General features: G+C 42.8%; 1 protein-coding gene across 1 annotated transcript; it reads left to right on the plus strand.

The window, feature by feature from the left end:
• Positions 1 to 461: 461 nt before the first annotated feature.
• On the plus strand, positions 462 to 18,519 carry cntnap1 (contactin associated protein 1). Its single transcript, XM_071925711.2, has 24 exons — positions 462 to 522; positions 5,259 to 5,360; positions 5,980 to 6,173; positions 6,491 to 6,644; positions 7,167 to 7,370; positions 7,712 to 7,896; positions 8,156 to 8,305; positions 8,547 to 8,808; positions 8,996 to 9,145; positions 9,231 to 9,405; positions 10,331 to 10,437; positions 10,551 to 10,673; positions 11,235 to 11,438; positions 11,543 to 11,699; positions 12,354 to 12,481; positions 12,595 to 12,768; positions 12,900 to 13,118; positions 13,243 to 13,482; positions 13,582 to 13,821; positions 13,910 to 14,037; positions 14,496 to 14,589; positions 14,714 to 14,944; positions 15,034 to 15,078; positions 18,320 to 18,519. The coding sequence occupies exons 1-24, from the start codon at positions 462 to 464 to the stop codon at positions 18,517 to 18,519; spliced, it is 3,927 nt and encodes a 1,308-aa protein (XP_071781812.2).
• The last annotated feature ends 2,289 nt before the right edge of the window (positions 18,520 to 20,808 follow it).

The following is a 20,808-nucleotide window of genomic DNA, read 5'->3' on the forward strand; positions in this document are numbered from 1 at the left end:
TTTTTTTCTTCTTCTGTGGAAAAACATAGCAATCTACGTCGGACTCAAAAGTTTTTTTTTTGCTTCCTTCCTTTTCCATCCTCCTCTGCACCCGAAAATCCAGAGTCCCGCTGGAGAGAAGCAATGAAATCCCACTGCCAGGCCAATAAGCACTGTGCCAGTTAAGCACAGCTACAAGAATGTTGAATAATATCATTCGGAAACTATACTACTGTATCAGATTAATGTAAAAAATAATAAGAAGAATATAAAGGAAGAAGTGCGCGCTCTCGGCGAAGCGCAGCATCAGCACCAGCAACCAATGCGCGTCCCCGCCCCGGTAGAGGCTGCCCGAGATCCCGGGAAGAGGAGTTGGAGCTGCGCGAGTTAAAGTTGGGCAAAAGGGGGGTGAGAGGATGCTGCAGAACAATCTACGGTCTAATTAACATAGCCTATGCGGAGTTACGTGTCCTAAGTGAAGGATGACTTGCAAAATACTGAGCATAAGCCTCTTATTTTTGGGTTTTCAACATTGCTCATCACGTAAGTCCTGTGAAACAGCAATTATGTATCTCTTATCGTTTGCTATAATATTATAAAAAATATGATAAGATATATAGACATGCCGAATCGACAGATTGTTTCGCTTCTGATCATATGTTTAACATAAAAGTTATGCCATAAAATGCAGTAATAAGAAGTGGAAAATACCACCGGAGGGCAAAATGTACTGAGGTGTTGGGATGTTTGAAGGGCAACACACGTTGTGAAAAACAGATAGCCTTCAACACATCATTAGATTGTACAGTGCCTCTCTTGGCTATTTCAGTAAAACATTGTTTTGTGGGATCACGGGAAAAAGTGTAGGGGCAAAACGTGTCGGTCCTGCAGAAGGTGCGCACGGCGGTGCTCCATCGCACTGGGCTGTCTGCATTGCAGTGCTTTCTCTCAGCCAGCACGCAAGTTTCTGCACCGTATGGGTTCAACTCTCGCCCTGCGTGCAAGGCAGGATGCTGCTCGAGCGTTTATTTTGTTATGTTTCATATGATAAACTCAGGTATGGGGGTGAGAGGTTTTGTTTTTGTTGTTGCTGAAAATTCGTTGTGCACATTTGCAAAGTGGCGACAGAGAGAGCAGCGTCAGTGTCCTAGCCGGGACCAGCCCACTGCAGTACTTTTGGGAAGCCTGTGTGCTCATCACCTGTCCTCAAATCCCTGCATCCTGCATCACTGAGAGCATGGATTCACCTGACGGAGCAAAAAACAAAAAACAAAACATCAAGTCCATGATCAATCAAGCAGTCATGTGGTGAATTTAATTGGATAGAGGTGGGGCTGTGTTTGGGACTGAAATTATGGATTTGTGGGGAACAGTGTGTGTGTGTGTGTTTGTGTTACCTACTATGATATATGCATACTAATAAGCTTTGTGTGCCATGTCAATGACAGGATGACCTCAGAGCATCTTAAAGCCATTGCCTATTAATTAGCACTGTACAGTGAGTGGCATGACTCATTGGTTTTCACATCAGTGGAAGAGTGAGAGGGAGGGAAGCTCTGTCATGTGACTTCTGCATAGTTTGGAATGTGAGATGTTGAATGGTGCAAATTACAACAAATAGAAGTTTCAAATACCACTGTTGGTAATTTCTCTCTGGGGAAATATAGCATACATGACATAGGTGATCGTTTAAGGGCATAGGTCAATATCTCCTGTCCTTATTTATCCCAGGCTCAAGGTTCAACTCAGGTCCATTAGTGCTTTTCTCATGGCTGTTATTGTAAGTGGATCCACCTTAGATAGATGCTATATGTCAAGTGATTATAGGGAAATAATGCTTCCAGTCTAGGCATTTGGTTATTGCGATATGATTTTTGAAGATCTTTGAAGTTTTGAGGTGAAAAGTGGCTTGCATTTTTTTTGTATTTTTTTTGGCTTGTATTCAAATTTTCCCAAGGAGATCAATAAAGTGCAGTCTTGTCTTATCTTATATACTATGTCATGCTATGCTGAGTTTTGCAAGCTACTGTATGTCACATGGTGTGTTGGGGAAGTGAATGGTGCCATCTTTCTGTAGTGGTAACAGATGCCTCTACAATTGAGGGGAAATTGCTTACTAATCTTATTCAAATGTTGCTATTCTAGTGTTTGAATGGTGCTGGACTGTGTATGCGCTGCCTGTGGGTTTGGATGGTAGGAGATAGTGCCCACATTTCTGCCAGTGCCTTACTGCAGGCCAGGCCAACTGTGAATCTGCTGTGTGGATGTACACAGTGGAGCTGTGCCAGATTAAAATGGAGCCTCAGATCCCAGAACACACTGACCCTGCCTGCCTGGGGTGGGGCTCAGACACACTGTGTGTGTGTGTGCTTGTATGTCTGTTTGAGATGGTGTGATGCATGTGGATATTCTTTCAAGTTTGTGCTTTGCATTGTGCACTCTGTCTCGGTTAGCAGCCCAAGCAGCTGTGAGACTGTTTGGTCCATGTGAGGGGAATTGATATTTAGGGAAGGAGGGGCAGGATGATGTGGGAACTTAGCTATTCTATTCTTAGACAGAAGGATGCAGCATTCTGAGCACTGAACTTGAGACACATTGTGATGTTGATGTGCTGCGTAGTTTTTGTTTTTTACCTTTATCCATTCCTGGCGGCAGTCAGACACTCCCCACTGTGATGCCTGCCTGGGTATGAATAATTTACAAACACCCTCGACAGCATGCTATATTTTTCCTGCATTAATCCCTGCCCCTATGTGCTGTTCTGTTACAATGATTTCCTATTACACATTGTATTGGCAGACATCTGTACTCGGTAGACATCTGCACATTTGCAGGGTTGCTGTCTGAAGCCTCAGTAGCCAGTGAGTGACACCCAGCAGAGGTGCCTCTATGCATTTGCAACCAGCAGTAATGATGTGTCAGCCCAGACAGGCCAGCCTACAGTTACAGCAGACTGATGAATCAGCAAGACTGGCGTTAGAGCTCTTCACAGCCATGCCATTCCCCACAGCGCCTTAATGATAGATGAAATGAGAGACTTCCTTGTGTGGTGCAGAGAGAGAGAGAAGGGGGTGTGGTGCAGGATTAGATGGAGAGGGATAAAAACGTGGTGACTGGAATGTTCTGCATAGGCTTCAGGTACATTTTAGCTACTGCAACACGACAACGCCCACTTGGGAAGAAGTAGAGAGAGAGAGAGAGAGAGAGAAAAGAGATCAAAAATAGAGGGCTGATGAGCGAGAGGCAGAGAATGAGGTAATGGAGTCAAGAGAGAGCAAGAGTGGCTGATTTTCTGAGTTGGGAAGGAGATAAGGACAGAGAGGGCTGAGAGAGAGAGAAAGGAAGTGAGAGATGTTGAATGGGAGGAGGGAGGGTTGGAGTGTGTGACGGTGTTGCCATGAGGAGGAGCAGAGGAGTTGGGTAGCCTGGGTTAACCTGCTGTAGTCTGGGATGGAGCAGCTCTTTAAATTCCTGTCATGATTCAGTTCCCTCACCCAGCACGACTCATTAAGGAATCAAAACAAATCAATATACCTTAAGCCATTAGCGGCAAGTTAACTTTTACCATTGCAACTGCTGCACAAATGTCCTAAATACTTTTGTTTGAATGAACATTTAGCAATGGACCGTTTGAAATAACTCTACAGTCCATTAATAGGGTGATGCAGCATAGATCTGTTATTGATTACCTGCAGCATAGAAAGGATTCCTATACGGCAAAGGCAGTGAAACACAGAGAAAGCCTCTCAGCGGTGTAAGGCAGACAGAGAAAAACAGGGAGTCAAGGTCACATTTCCATTACTCAGCACGTTTCTTCCACCTGAGTGTGCTGCTTGTCCTTGCAGGAAGGGTGACGGATCTCTGCACAGTTATTCATTCACAATTCCTCAGTCCCTCACTAGAAGGAACCGCTCTGATCACCAAATCCTCCGTTCCCTCTACAAAGTGATTTCAAAAATTGAGGCTCCACTGCACCCTTGTTCACCTTGCTCCATCTGCAGCCTGCATACTAATTCTGCTAACGTCTCCTGTTTCTGGCCACTGTCGACTGCCTTCTTCTCTGTGCTCCGTGACCTCTGCGATTGTAGGAACAGGAATTACAATACCAGAACTCCTGTTTAGCAATAAACAACTCAAAATCGCCAGGGAAGATTACCTTAGGAGAGGGTTGGATTGGAGCTGCTTTCATCATTTCTATACCATACCTGATACACTCAGATTAAAACATTAAAACATTAGAATTTCTCTTTGTATCTGTCTATCTGTATATTCAAGTAAAACCCACTTATCTGTCTATTTTTCAGACTATCTGTTTTAAATCTCATGGGAGTATTAGAGAACATATTTTGGCATTTGGAATGAGGCAGTGTTTTTCTTGCAGCCCAAATTGAGTACATGGTGCGTTTATCCTAAGCAGTGACACAAACAAGATTAGGTAGAATTACAGTCAATTTTAATAGCCATGGGTTGGGGAGTGAGCCTGAGCAGATGGGTGCTGGTCCTATCAGTCCCATAACCACATACAGAATAAAACCAGCGCTCACCGAAACACAGCCGCAGTCTCTCAGTTTGGCCTTGCTGCATATGAACTGCACACACTTATTTTCCAGACATAATCAGACACAAACCCTAACACACAGACAGACACAAACCCACACACAAACAAAACAACTAACATTTGTTTTATTTATTTCTGATTGTTTCCGCGAAGCTGAAAATCACAGGACCAAGGCCATTTTGTGCGCTCTTTGGAAAGAGGCTGGAGGCGTTGCATATTTGCTTGAAAATGACAATTGTTTATTTCAGAGACAGCGTGAACAATCAATGACTGCTTGCCCCATGCAGTACAGCTGATCCCATCCCACCCGAAATTAAGTTGTTCAGGCAATGCACTGGGAGTAGAGGTCTGTTGGGTAGATTTATAGTCCAGCTCCTTATAAGGAGACATTTTATGGCAGTAGGGACTCTGCACCAAGCACTGTGGAATATGAAGCTTTGTATTTTTTAAACACCAGAAAGACTAAATGATTTTGCCCTTTGTTGCAAATTTAATGGGATTGATCAGGCCAAATTTTCATTGTTTGTGTCTCATGGATAATGCACTATCCACTAATTAAAAACAAAATGATCTTTCCTTATCAGGCCACACAGCTGTACCAGACTTTGTTGCCCAGACATGCAGTATATCATGTGAAATAGGCGTATGAGAATGCTGTATTCTGAGAGCCTCATAGTTCAAGGCCTTCCTCTCTTCCTCTCTTTCTTATCGTCACTGCCAGGAGAATGTGTGGATCCTCTGGTGTCTGGCCTCTATGCCTCCTCCTTCCTGGCCTCCTCCAGATATAACTTCCTCTACTCTGCCAATTTTGCCAAATTGTATGGTAAGTTATCAAGTTGTGTCATTTTTAGTTCATCAACTATTGTCCCTTTGAGTAGAGTCCATATCTCATGGTTCCCTCCATTGGCCTTATTCTCACGGTGGTTATTTTGAACTTATCTCACACACAGGGTGAAAAAAAAAAGTCCTACCAGCTATTAAATTAGCTAGCTAATCTTAGGAACAATAACTACAACAACTGCTTGAATTTAGTAGGGAAGTTAGCTAGCTCACTAGCTAGTTATCTATTAGCTTGCTGCCTAGGCTAGATTCTAGCAGCTATTGGGCCAAATACTTAAAATGTGAACTTAGGTCCCTCCGTATTTTTGAGATCCATTCATTTCTAGTAAATTTTTCAGTGGGGAATCTGTGAAATTATAAATGGTTGCCTGATTCCCAACGTTTACAATAGCAGGACAAAGCTGGGCTTTACTGTAGAGTATGTAAATTCAAAATGGCTGCTGTGCTGTAGGAATAAGGTCAATGGTGGGAAATCATGAGATGGACTCTACTAAGATAATTTTATTACTTTGGTCGTGATTTCATCCAGGTCAGAGTGTTTCCATACCTGGGAACGTATGAATATATTGTGCTATCCCCCCCCCTCCTCTCTTTTCCCCCAGGAAGCAGTGGCTGGTCCCCATCCCCCAGGGACAGACAGCCATGGCTGCAGGTCGACCTGGGCAGGAAGTACCGGCTGGTGGCCATCGCCACCCAGGGGACCTTCAACTCCTACGACTGGGTGACTAAGTACACCCTGCTCTATGGGGATCGCCCGGACTCCTGGACCCCCTACATCATGAAAGGAGGCAACTCGGTAGGTGCCGCTGAGGCAGAATGGTCAGGGACTGCGTGGGGCGAAGGCAGCAGCAGGGATGATGCAGGGATTAACTACAGTCATTCACATGCAATCTTTTATAACCCCTTCTGCAATCGATGGGTGTTCCATTATATTCATTGTCACTAAGGACTGGCAGTGAAACAGAGACGGCACAGCACATTAGCTCTCAGAACTGACAAACACAATCTCTTCATTGGTTCGTCTCCAGACGCTTAATAAGGCGGAACACCACTGCAGTGACTCAATAACTCTCTCTCCCCTCTCTCTCGCTCTCTGTCTCCAACTGTGTGCAGACGATGCCTGGGAACTGGAACTACTATCAGGTGAAGAGGAATGTCTTCCATTACGCCTTCACTGCTAAACACATTCGCCTGCTGCCTCTGGCGTGGAACACTGAGGATGGAGGGAAGATCGGTGTGAGGCTGGAGCTGTTTGGCTGCTCCTACGGTAAAAATGAGTAATCACAGCCGCAGTGGGATTTACTGTCTCTGATTCATATCCGGTGACATTGTACATAACAATTCCTAATTATATCCGATAATATGCCCCTAAGTCTACTAATACTGCACACCAAATGTGCCACACAATATTTTCCCTAGCTAATATTAAATTACTAGGCTCAATATCAACTGATTCACACTCAGTCACTAAGTCCACTAATGTTAAGTAAATGTGTCATATTGTACTTTCACAGTTATTGCTAAATAACTAGGCTCAATATCACCTGATTCATACCCAGTTACATCATACAATACCAATACCTATTCATATCTGACAAATCAATTCAATGCCACTACATCTACTAATATCAAGAGCTAAATGTGCCACATAGTAATTCTCAGTTAATGCTAAATAGCTCAGTAAATGCTAAATTAGGCTCAATATCACCTCATACGTACCTCGCATTTTGATATTTTGGTATTTCAAAATAAACTCTGACTTTCTTAAACCATCTTGCCTGTGTTTCAGACTCCTATGTCCTGCAGTACAACGGGGATGACACAGTGGTCTACATGTACCCAGAAAAGAGGTCCCGTACACTACAGGACCACTATGCCATAAACTTCAAGACCCTGGAGCAGGATGGGCTGCTGTTACACAGCGAGGGGGTTCAGGGAGACCTCTTCACCCTGGAACTGAAGAAAGGACGTCTTTACCTCCACATTAGCCTTGGTATTTGTCAGAAAAAGAATGTACAAATGGTGGTTTGTGGAAGGGATCCTGTTGTATACTGTTGCGTAACTGAAAGAAATGTTGAATTATCTGCCTCACAATGACAATGATCCATCTCAAGAGAGAGGCTTGCTTTTCTCAACCCTGAAATAAAGACACTAAGCTGTGGTTTCTGGGAGGAGATCTAGCATTGCTCTTAGTTTGATTACTGGCGCCCTGCCTGCAGATCCAATAATGGGAGTATTTCAGCATCTAATCTAATTTCTTCATTGCCTGGATATGATTACAGTGTTTCTTTTCTTTATTTTGTTCCCTCCTGTCCCTGTCCCCCTGTTTTGCAGGAAGCAGCACAGTACAGAAAGTAAATGGTCGAACCACGTTGACCGCTGGCAATATTCTTGACGACCAACACTGGCACTATGTTACCGTCAAACGCTACGGTCGACAGGTGAACTTCACAGTGGACAGCCAGACCGTGACAGCCATCTGCAATGGAGAGTTCACCTACCTGGACCTGGACACCCAGGTACTTCAAAGAGCTGGTTGTGCATATCTGCCTGGACAGAAAGTTTGAAGAGATATGTTAGAGATAATGGACAACCCCTCGGCCAATCAGAATGGGCTATTCTCCCAATGCCATGGTATGATACGCAACTAATCATTATCATGCAAAAATCTGCGTTGATAATCCTTCTTTACTTCTACAGATAGATAAACACAGGAAAATATGAATTGATTTTCTAGTTTAATGAGGATGACTGACCGACTTAACTCTCTTCTCTTAGTTATATGTAGGTGGTGTGATAGAGAGCAACGTGCCTCACCTCCCCACCACGCCGAACTTCCGCGGCTGCCTGGAGAACGTCTTCATCAACGGGATCAACATCATCGACATGGCCCAGAGAGAAGAACCTGAGATCCGCATCCCGCGAAAGGTTCGGCTCTTCATTAACCTTGATTGCTCCATTAATCATAGAACTCCAATCATAATCATAATATCACTATTTCAAGATAATATGCATTTGATTCGTAAGCTAATCATCATTACTAATTGTCATTAATTTTAATTACCTTATTTTATTATTTTCTTGCTCACTATCCCAATATCATCAATGGAAATGTGTAAAGCATTCAGCTAAATTTAATATTTTTCTGTTTTCTCCTTTTCCCCCTCAGAAAAAGATGCATTACGCCTGTCGTGACATTCTGCTCAAACCCATGACCTTTGCTGGGCCCAACAACTATCTGCAGGTGCCAGGCTTCTTCAGGAGGCCTCGTATGTTTGTCAAGTTTAAGTTCCGCTCCTGGGACTACACCGGGCTGCTCATGTTTACCCGCTTTGCTGACGACCTGGGTGCTCTGGAGCTGGGCCTGAGCGAGGGCCAGGTCAACGTAACTATATTCCAGCCTGGCAAGAAGAAACTGCAGTTTGCTGCAGGTGGGCCCACGCAACCTCTGTCTTTGCCAAATATTAGAGGAAAGGTTGATTTTAAAGATTTAGGAACATAAAGGAACATGCAGTGCCTTGTGCTTTATGCAACGCTTGATGAATGTTGTGTATTCTGCATGTGATTTCTATACTGATCGTGGAATCATTGTGTGATGGACTCCTCTCTTCTCCCTAGGATACAGACTGAATGATGGCTACTGGCACACGGTGGATCTGGCAGCCAGAGACAACCTGCTGACCCTCACTATTGATGAGGAGGAGGGCTCTCCGCTGAAGATCACCAACCCCTTCACCATTCGGACCGGGGACCGCTACTTTTTTGGAGGTGAGGTGATGACTTGAACAACAACTTGTCAACATAGAGATGTTTGTACTTGTTAAGATTCAAACTCCTGCGTTTCCGCATTCAGGGTGTCCGAAAACCAACAACACGATAAGGAAGTGTGAGACCAAGCTGAACCACTTCCACGGCTGCATGCAGCAGATCTACATAGACAACGAGCAGCTTGATATCGACATTATACTGCAGCGCCAGTGGGGGCGCTATGCTGAGCTGTTGTTGGGCACCTGCGGCATCACTGACAGGTAGGAACTGGGGAATCTAGATTTATGTTTTATAAGTCATATCTTGGAGAGAGTAGACATATATATCCTCAACCCAGCAATGGTAAATGCCTCAATTTCATCAATAGCAGAAAAATGACATAATGACAAAGACGCTTACCGCACTGCAAAAAATATCCATCATAAAAAAGTCATTTAATGAAATGAGGGGTCTTCAAATCTTATTTCTTCCACAGCAAGAGAAAAACGTTGCCAGTGGGGCCAGATAATTTCAGCTTGTTTCAAGAATTTCCTTGAATCAAGTGTCATTTTCTTGATAGTGGAGCAATTTGCCGTATTCTGCCATGTTTCAAGATAGTGACATTTCCAACTGAAGTGGAATTATGTCACCCCACTGGCAGAATTTTTCACTTGTTATGAGAAAACCTAGATGAGACTGAAAATGAGACTAAATGACTTGTTAAGGACATATTTTTGCAGTATGGGAATTGATGATTGGCTTTTTTTTTCAGGGCTTATGCTATCTGTGCATATCCCTTATATACTTATACGTATTATACCATCATCATATATTTCTATATTAATACACATCTCTGATAAAAAGATGAATCATTATCATATCCATATCATGTTCTCTTATGGTGTTATCAGAGGAATCTGATCTTACACAAGACGCATGTGGAGCATTTGGCACTGATGTGTAAATTATAGAAGAGTCTTTAGAGTGAGACAACATTGACAACAATCATCACCTCATAGTAAGTCTCACCTTATAAACCCTGTGTGAGAAACAAAGAGAAACAAAGATCATAGAGAAGAGAGAGACAAGATGAGAGACAGGAATGTAGGTAGCTTTAACTGGCCAGATAAGAAAATCGCTTCATTATGCACACTCTCACTGTTACAACCTCAAAATACTCAGGTTAATCTTCCGTTTTGTTTGCAGATGTACCCCAAATCCATGTGAGCATGAAGGCAGGTGCATCCAGTCCTGGGATGACTTTATCTGCCTTTGTGAGAACACCGGCTATAAAGGGGAAGTGTGTCACATGTGTAAGTGCCGGCTGACTTCTCTACAGTTAATTAGACCTGGCTGTGCTATATTTCTCCGACAAAAATGTCCTCTACATTTCTCTGACAAATGGATCAATTCTTCTCTTGAGCAGCGGTGTATAAAGAGTCATGCGAGGCCTACAGACTCCATGGAAAGTATTGGTCAGGCAACTACACCATCGATCCTGATCTCAGTGGACCGCTGAAACCATTTGAAGTGTACTGCAAAATGAAATGTAAGTCATCACTGTCAGTAATCCAATCTGCAAACACGATATCATCAGCAATGTGTGAAATATTTTCTGCACCGTAGGATTGATATGAATGGTATTGCTGCGGAGCTGCTGGCTCCTCTGTGGATTGTTGATGAATAGTTGGAAGGCGAACATCAGTTATCACATTCCTGTTGTGTTATCAGGAACGTGTACTGAAATTTCATGGGAAATTAAAAGGGTGTATAAAACAAGACAGGCCCATCTGTTTCAGTGCGCTCATGTGTCTGTGTGTGATGTAATAAAGATTAAAAAGGAAAATCGTGTAATCACTGAGCTAAATCACTCAAATACATTAACCTTGTACTGACCATGCAAATACCTCAGGGTCCAGAATCTAAGCTTTCTTCAAAACATCAGATCTGTTGAATCATAAAAACCTCATCAAGTATCTTTTTTTTCCCCCACTCAGTTTTTACTTTCTTATTCCCTTCATCTTTCTCTTCCTCCATGGGATTGTCTTGCTTGAGAATAAAACACATTTACTGTTTTATGACTGTGACTTCTATCTATCCCTGCATGCAGCGTATAAGGCCTGGACAGTGATTTTGCATGACCGTGTGGCTGGGAGCACGGTGACTGGGAGCACAGTGGACCGGCCGTTCATAGGAGACGTCAACTACTGGAACGCTTCCTGGGACGAGGTCACCGCTCTGGCCAACACCTCCATGTACTGTGAGCAGTGGATCGACTACTCCTGCTACAAGTCCCGCCTCCTCAACACTCCCAGTAAGTGGGATTGGTCAGTGTGCTGCTGATGGACAACGGGGAAGACAGGGAAACTTGAGTGACACACTAACTCATATGTGGTCTGTTTTTTCACGTACTTTTAGATGGAAGACCCTTTGGTTACTGGATTGGTCGCAACAATGAGAGTCACTATTACTGGGGCGGAGCGTTTCGGGAAGTGCAAAAGTGTGGCTGCTCCATCAACCAAACCTGCACCGACCCCAAGTTTCAGTGCAACTGTGACGCCGACTATAGACAATGGTGAGAGAGGGACAGTTTTACCCGTGTCCATGCAGAGGTGGGGACTCGAGTCACATGTCTTTGATTCGAGTCAGACTCAAGTCACAATGTTAACTGCTTGAGACTGGACTTGATGCATGAAGAGAATACTTGAGACTTGACTTGACTTCGGTTCCTGTGACTTGGGACTTGACTTTGACTTGAAAAGGTTTCTATAGTCTTGACAAAAGATCTTGTGTTTGTGTAAATGACGTAGATTGAAAGTAATGAGATTTGCTCCACCAGACGACTGAATTTAAATTCTGTTTTCTGAATTTGTATGGAATGATTTAATTTATTGAAGTTGAAACTGATTCTAGAATCTAGAAATCAAATCTAGAAATCTAATACTATTAAAACAATATTGCATTGAAAAGTCCTAGGTATTTTGTTTTCTTTAAGCCATGAAATTGATACTGGACTCTTGATTTGTTCTGACTTGACTTGGTGTTCTACATTAAGACTTGAGACTTGACATTAATGACATGGACTTGACTTGGACTTGACTTGATAATCCACTGTACATTTAGACTTGGGACTTGACTTGAGACTTGAGCAAAGTTGACTTGGTCACGCCTCTGTGTCTATGATATGATGTGATATAGAGGTCTTAACATCCCCAATGTGGCTTTTCAGGTACTCAGATAAGGGCTACTTGGACTTCAGAGACCACCTGCCAGTAAGGAGGGTGGTGGTTGGGGACACCAACAGGACGGGCTCAGAAGCACGCTTCACTGTCGGGCCCCTCCGCTGCCATGGCGACAGTAAGCTTAAATAATTATGGGTTGTACCAGTACATACGCTCACACAGTGATGTTCGATGTTTTTGAATGGCTTGGGATTTGGTTTTTGTCAATACTCCAACGTCCTTCCGCAGGAAACATCTGGAACACCATCGCCTTCACCAAGCCCACCTACATCACCTTCCCCACCTTCAGGCCCGGCTCCAGCGCTGACATCTCCTTCCACTTCAAAACCTATCGTGACCACGGCGTCTTCCTGGAGAACTCTGATGACCAACTTCGCAACTTCATACGAATAGAACTCAATAGTGAGTTACACTGATTTGAAGTGTTAGCAATGGATCTGCTCCCTAAATATATGTACAATTAGAAAGGTTAGTAGTAGAAATAAGACTTTTATAACTCTTCATTGTTTCTTTTTCCTCCTGTCCTCTCCCAGCCACCCATAACCTTGTGTTTTTGTTCATGGTCGGCGATGGCATCCTTAATGCGACGCTACGGTCTCCTGTTCCACTAAATGATAACGAGTGGCACTTTGTCCAGGCTGAGATCAATGTGAAGCTGGCCCGGATCAAGGTTGATTATCAGCCTTGGGCTGTCATACGTTTCCCGGGTCAGACCTTTGTCACCATGCAGTTTACGCACCCGATCCTTGTAGGTAGGTTGCCTAGGGTAAATATGGAGTGATGAACGGGGGGTTGAGTTTAAAATTGGCATCACATAGATTCAATTTGTCTTCACATAAAGATATAACCACTGATAATAGTATCCTGTGCACCCAGGCGCAGCCAACCGCACCCTGAGACCTTTCCTGGGCTGTCTGCGAGGGTTACGGATGAATGGTGTTCCTCTGGATCTAGAGGGGAAAGTAAATGAAGAACAAGGTATAAGGAGGAACTGTACTGGCCAGTGTCTCAATGCCACCATACCATGTCGAAACAGTGGTCAGTGTATCGAGGGCTACGCCGCCTACACCTGTGACTGTAACAACACAGCCTTTGATGGTTTCTACTGCCATAGAGGTGAGTGCAGGATGAGGGTAATACTGATTAAAAAACGTGAAAGGTGGCATGGTCAATACTTTGAAACACAAGTCTAACTCCACAACGCTCTTTTCCAAGACATCGGAGCCTACTTTGAGATCGGCTCGTGGCTAAGGTACAACATACGAAAGAAGCCCATATCGGACGAAGCGGCATGGGCCAACTGGATCGATCCGCACTACGACAACTTCAGCCTCGGCTACAACGACACGGCCGACGACATCGAGTTCAGTTTCAGCACCCTCCACACCCCAGCCGTGTTGCTCTACATCAGCTCCTTCGTCCAGGACTACATGGCTGTCATCCTGAAGACTGACGGTGAGGCTCAGTAACTCATCCACACCAGTAGCTGATGAGATTCATCATTATGTGCTAATGATTTCTTTTATCACCTCTCCCTCTACAGGAAGCCTTGATCTGAGGTATAAGCTGGGGCTGATCACCCACAAGTACCAGCTGACTCACAGAAACCTGGCAGATGGATACCCGCACTATGTGAACATAACCAGACACAACAGGACCATCAAGACACAGGTGGCTGCTCTCACCAATGTCACCATGCAAACTCTGACCTGTGGTTTATTTCATTTTCTCAGTGAAATAACATATTAAGCCTGGACAAGCTTGTTAAGACAGTTGTGCAGTCGTGTTTTCTTTAACTCAGGAGACTAGGCTAGACAACTCAGTGTCCTCTCTTAAAAAACTCTTTTAAAAATGCATATATTTAGGCTATTTGCTTTCACTTGAACTATGGTCTTTATTTTGATTTAATTCTTGTTTTAATTAAACATTTACATTAACATTTTTATTAATTGCTCACATATTTATTTATCTTGTAAAGCACTTTGTAACTATTGTCTGCTTGCAAGTGCTCTATAAATAAAGGTTATTATTATATGATTGCTATAGTTTTTAATGTATCTATTAATTTACTCTTTGTGTATCTATGGCAGTGCTCTAAAGATGAATACGTTATTATCCCTCACCCACAGGTGGATTACATGGAGCCCATAGTGGAAAAGATAACCTTAGTAGAGGATGCCAGGTTTGACTCTCCCAAGTCCATGTTCCTGGGCAGAGTGATGGGTAAAAGTCTCATTTACCGGTTATTCATGATAACATTTAGCACATTTATCCTGCCGCCTGTCTTCAGACTGTACTTAAAGTGGACACTCTGGTGATTCTTTATTACTTCTATCTGCCCCCTCAGAGGTTGGTGACATTGACTATGAGATCCAGAGACATAATGCTCCAGGCTTTATAGGCTGCATATCTGGGGTGCGGTACAACGTCTACGCCCCTCTGAAGGCCCTCTTCCGGCCAAACGAAACAGACCCTCCGGTGACCACACAAGGCTTCGTCTCCGAGTCCAACTGTGGCGCCTTCCCCCCCATCCTGGGTTATGTACCATGGGAGGTGGATCCCTGGTTCACTGGCATAGGTGAGACTGTACGCCCCATAATGCACCAGTACACAGAGAGAATATGATTGTAAGCTCATCCACTTATGTGTGTACTTCTCCTCTTCCAGAGTATTTTTATATCCATGATGACCTGGGCTTGTTTTGGATAACAGGTAAGTGTTTTTTTCTGTATTGTAATACTGCCTGGTCAGATGTTCCCTTGAATACACTGAGACGAGACGGTGCATTTCTGCCTTGTTTCTGAATTGCTGAATCTGTAGTGTGGCCAGTAATAAATAGTTTAACAGTTTAAATGTTTTTAATATTGGAACAGTATCAGGTAATCTCATATGACATATGTGTCACATTGGGCTTTCACTTCATAGTACAAACATCCTATCAACTATGTGGATTGGCTGTCTCTTTACTTGAAAAAATAACTTGTTTTATGTCAATACTGTCAGTAAATGATACATTTTCATTTATTATTTCTCAGTATGCATAAATGATTCTTTGTATTCTACACTAGAGTGGGTTTATTGAGTGTGTGTAGCTACTTCATAATTCATACTTCTGTTTTCCTCAGCATGGAAAGAAAACAATACACTCTCCAAGACGTAATAGATATATAATCAATGGAGATGTAAGATGTGATTTTGAAAGGTGTGCAAGCTCTGATGAAGATGGTGATGATGAAGCAACAAGGGAGTTTGATGTGAGGGCAGATGAATTGGATTGTGACACTTCTGATGATGACACTGAAGATCTTGACACACACACACACACACACACACACACACACACACACACACACACACACACACACACACACACACACACATGCAACCAAATAATCAGTTCAGTTCAGGTAAAATTTGTTAATAAACAATTTTGTTTTGATATAACACTTACATTAGCCTATAGTGAATGGTTCCATTTCTGATGAATGGCTACATTGTTGCATGTTCCATTGATTAGCTGCAAATTGGAAAGTGTTTCATTGTCCCCCACAATGAAACTCTGGGAGGGACTATGGATCGGCCTGTCATACATAATATCTTGAATGCCACTGATCTGATTTTGACAAAAAGTCAGGAAATGTATGTCATTTTCAAAATGACACTGATTGGCCTAAGGGGGGCGCTACAATATTTGCTTAATTGTCTGCATGTCACGCACAACATCTTGGACGCGAAACCTAAGAGAATGATACGTCTCATTGCTCAAAATTGCACTGATTGGCCCAAAGTTGATGCTACAACGTTTGTTTACTTGTTACTGATTGGCCCAAAGGGTGCCTGCATCCTTCTGAATTGTTGAAGCACCAAATAAATCTGAAAGTTTGCACATAATTAATTCTTGTAGAATGTTTTAGTAAAAAAATGCATCTCTGCACCACATATTTCATCATACATGATTTTATGAAATAAAGGCCCAGTGTGACATACTGCATATGTCACGTTTACAAATATTAGAATTTTCAACTTCAAATATACATTTTTTGTAAATAAAAATGTGTTCTTTGGGGTCTCTTGAGCCTGCTGTATATTCTGCTTCATTTTCTTCTAAGGAAAAATGGGTCCGGGCTCTTAGGGGTTAATTCAATTCATTTTCGAGCCTCTGCCTCTCGCTCTTCATTTCCCTCTCTTTCACTTGCTGTTTCTCTCCCTTCCCCACTGACACAAATCATCAGTTTGAAATTCTCTTTCCTATTTTCCTAAAATCCTCTAATCCCAAATTAGAGCAGGGTTGTCAGATTCCAACGTAGGCTTTTGAGTGTTTATTGAAGCCTCTGACTGAACGCCCTATATTATTAAATGCTGGACAGAACCAAGTACACACTCATAGAAAGTCAGCAGACATTTCTATTGCATTATCACACTGAAGATTATTTCTGATTTCATCCAGTTTAAATCAGATTATTCCTTTTTTTTCATCTAGTTGAGTATATAAGTATAGTCAAGTAAGTAAAAACAGTACAATAAGCTTCAATTCCCATATCACCAAAATCTCAAGCAATCAGAACAATTGCAATGACAATAGAACAATCATGTAAGAGTGAAATGCAAGGAAAAGAAATAGAATAAGAGCTAAGTAGAGAGAGATAGAAGGGATTTTTAAGTAGTGAGTGGAGAGGAAATATTCAGTGGGGAGAGGGTGAGGCACTTCTCGAAAAGATGTGTTTTCACAAATAAGCATTTAGATATATGCTGTTATATGAAGTATGGATTTCTACAGAACGTCAGTGTTTGATATGAAGTTCCTCACGCATTTACATCCCTATGGTAACGTTGCACCTGCAACACATGCTACAAGAAGCCATGTGGGGCAGTGAGACATGGAGTGGGGGGCAGCCTGCAGTACAGTATTACAGATGCAGGAATAAAGCAGAGCAGGCTGAAGTCCCAGGATTAGGAAGCAGCTCAGAGACTCTCCACTCCATCCCCGTCTGAGTCCCTCGCCGGATCAGCTATATTTAGTCTGCATGGTGCCCTCTCTTACTATTCACCGCTGATGGATGCTTTAGCTTAATAGATCATTCAGATGCAGAGGTATTATGCTAATGCAGAACATCAGCGTGTCATTAGAGATTAGTGTGCTGTCCAGGCATCCCGACAATGACCTCCCCTGGTTATCAGACCTCATCCCTGTTTGATATACTGCTGATGATAATATGGTGCCGTCTGAGAAATTACACCTCTTGTCTCAAATATACTCGATAATATGAAATGTGCAGTTCTGCTGGCAGTGAACAAATTCTGCCAGGATGATGAACTGAAGGGAATTATTGCCTTTTTACAGTGTCCTCTCCCTGTGACAAATACCACTTTAGTTAAAATAATATTCTGCCACCTTTTCATACAAATAAATTGCTGTTGGTGTCTGGTAGGTCTTTCCCAGGAAAAATCCTTTGGCACACAGGATGTGATGCATTTTATATTTCCGCTTTGTTTGGAATAAATAGAAGAAGAGCTGGGTAGTCACCTACAGAAACTCAAACTTCATCAACAGAAAATCCAAGGAAAAAGACGTCACAGTACTGGACACACTGTTTAATTGACAAGGTGTCTCTGGGAAATGCATTGCGAAAAAAACGCCAGGGAAATGAGCACTTAGCACCAAAGATGTTGCCAAAATAATAAAAAAAAAAACACGGATCTCACGGATCACCATCATAGAGGAAACTGGCCAGTGATCAGACCTAAATTCAACAACACTACACCCACACTACACCAACACTTTGGCTCACACTTAGCCAACAACATGTGACAATATAACTGCTCTTTTTAAAGTCAGTCAAACAGTACTTGCTCCTCATCCTTAGTTTTTCTCTAGCAGCGCCTATTTTCTCCTCAGGGTGCCGCAGATTACGTTTTCCAGGATCATTCTAACTGAGCTTGTTTTATTCTTCAGTCATCGTCATCCTGGCGGTGTTGCTGCTGTTCGGAGGCTTGTACAGCATCTACATCTACGTGTACCAGCAGAAGGGCAGCTACCACACCAACGAACCCAAGAACCTGGAGTCGCCCAGCAGCTCTAGGCCGCTGACCGAGACGCTGAGGAGAGAAAAAAAGAACCTCCCAGAAATCGAAGAGGAGTTCAGGAGCGACTAGCATCATAGGACCTATGGGGAAGTGGGTGGGGTTGGAGGGGAGGGGGAGGGTGGGGATGGGGAGGGTGAACTGGCACTTACAACAACCACAAATACCTGTATTATGTTTTATAATTCCTTCAACCTTTCTTCTTCATTTATTTATTTATTTTTTAACTTTTTGGCTTGTGTTCCTTTCCCCAGTTAAGTGGGATCTGATGCCTGGTGCTCTACATAGTGTTTTGCTAGGTTCTAGTTTTGCTGGGTTCAAAGTTCAAATCAAGCCCCATGTTGCGTGAGTAGCCAACAAGTCTCACACTGTACTGCAGGGTGAAATACTGAAGTGCCTCATCAGAGCAAGCTTGATCAGAAGTAACCACAATAGCTTATTCAGACAGGGATTTAGTTTAGACACTGTGGGGAAGTGTTGTTCAACAATTCAAACCTAAGTATTCAAGTATTCAGACTTTTGTTTCTTTTCTGGGCCATTTTTGAGGTGATTTAAAGCTACCAATATCTTACTGTATAGATTAAATACCATCTACGGTATACCTTTTGATGACAATCTCTCTTGGAGCCATTTGTGACACCATAGCTCACCACCCCTCCTGGGTTTGAGCAGTGAGCCAGAGCACATCTGAGAGCCGGTGCAGTGAACCACAGCAGTGAAAATACATAACAAAGAAACCAAACCGGCATTCGTGAATAAAGACGTTTTCGCCCCAGCTCTTGAACCAACTAAAGAGAGAACATACTGAAAAGCATGGAGCTTTGAGATGTAAAGCTTTGAGATGATACATATAAAGATCTTGGAAGGTATATACGCTTATATTTGTTGTATCGCAGCCTATAACAGTGCATTACCTATACAAAAACAGCACATGTAAATGGTTCAGAATTGCCATAGTGTCAGTAGATAGCAGCTTTGCCAATTACAGTATGCCCTACTCCTAACACATTCTCAACTATGGGGCTTTAGAAATGAGAGTGCGATGACATGAGGATACCTCTAGGTGTGGGAGCTGACAGACTCGGTGTTGATAGAGAGGAGGGTGACTGTTGGTGTACTGCAGAATCAAAACAAATGTTGAGATATTGGATTTTACCAGGGACTGGACGACCTAAATCTAGAAGTCCTCATTCAAATCTTCCCGTCTTACTTCTGATTGCTTATATTATGGACAAGCTGCCAATAGCTCGGTGCTATAGTCAGAGAGTGTGGCTCGGCAGACATCTCCGAAGACCTCTGATTGACAATATACAGACGGATCAGACTCTCACAATCCTGTCGACTACATCCCCAATCAATAAGCATCTTTCAGGAAATAGCTGCTGCTCCCTTTGACCATCTGGAGAAGCAGACATATATACACACACACACACACACTGACATATGTACAGAGGACCACAAGAGTGTAAATGCTAATCTTGTACTTCTCCCCACACTGCTCGAGTGTTTTGCGTATGCTGTAGGACAGTGCTGCACTGTCATTGCTGCTGCTGCTGCTTCTTTAGCTGCTTTCAGTGGAGAGAGTAGAAAACTCTTTACTCTGGTCCAGTGGAATTTCCCTCTCCGGAAAGGTGAAATTGCATTGGATCCATTTGATGTGTGGTTAAGTCTATCATCACTTAGCTCTCCTTGAGGTGAAAGCACTATTGTGTATGTGAAAAAAAGAAGAAAAAAAAACATGCAAAACATTTGCTAATTATTGGCTATGCATATCTTAGAGCATGAGCGCACTTTGCAGTAAATGCAATAATATCAGCTTCTTCCAGCGCACCAATGATGTTGATGTATCCGTTTCATTTGCAGATGCATAATAGCAATTAGGATCTAATGAGTGTATACGTGAATATATGAATAAGGTGTTTAGCGACTTTTTTATTCCTACGGTTTATATAGAACAAGTGAAAATGAGTGGAAGGGAGTGTTTTGAATGTACATCCTATGACTCTGTAATGTATAGGCAGACACTACAGTAAGACTGCTCTTCTCTGTAGGCTGCTCTGCACTGAAAGTAAAATTACATCCATGGTAGCTTTCTAGCATGCTCAGGATAAAGAAAGTGCAGTACCTGTCCTCTGCAGCACTAATACATCTAAAAAACTGTTACAGATGGGCAGTGCTGTGCAAAGCTGTACTATGAAAGGCTGCAGATGTAAATTAAAGGCAGGACTTGCTAATGTATGAAAATGTACAGATTTGGCCGTCACTGGCCTTTTTCAGGCTATATTTTTAAGAATGTGCTGTAATGAGTTGAATGAAAATGATGAACAGTGAGCAAACAGAGTGAAACTGTTAGTTTGTAAT

The sequence above is a fragment of the Centroberyx gerrardi genome, chromosome 7, assembly GCF_048128805.1.
Source record: "Centroberyx gerrardi isolate f3 chromosome 7, fCenGer3.hap1.cur.20231027, whole genome shotgun sequence".
Classification (NCBI taxonomy): domain Eukaryota; kingdom Metazoa; phylum Chordata; class Actinopteri; order Beryciformes; family Berycidae; genus Centroberyx; species Centroberyx gerrardi.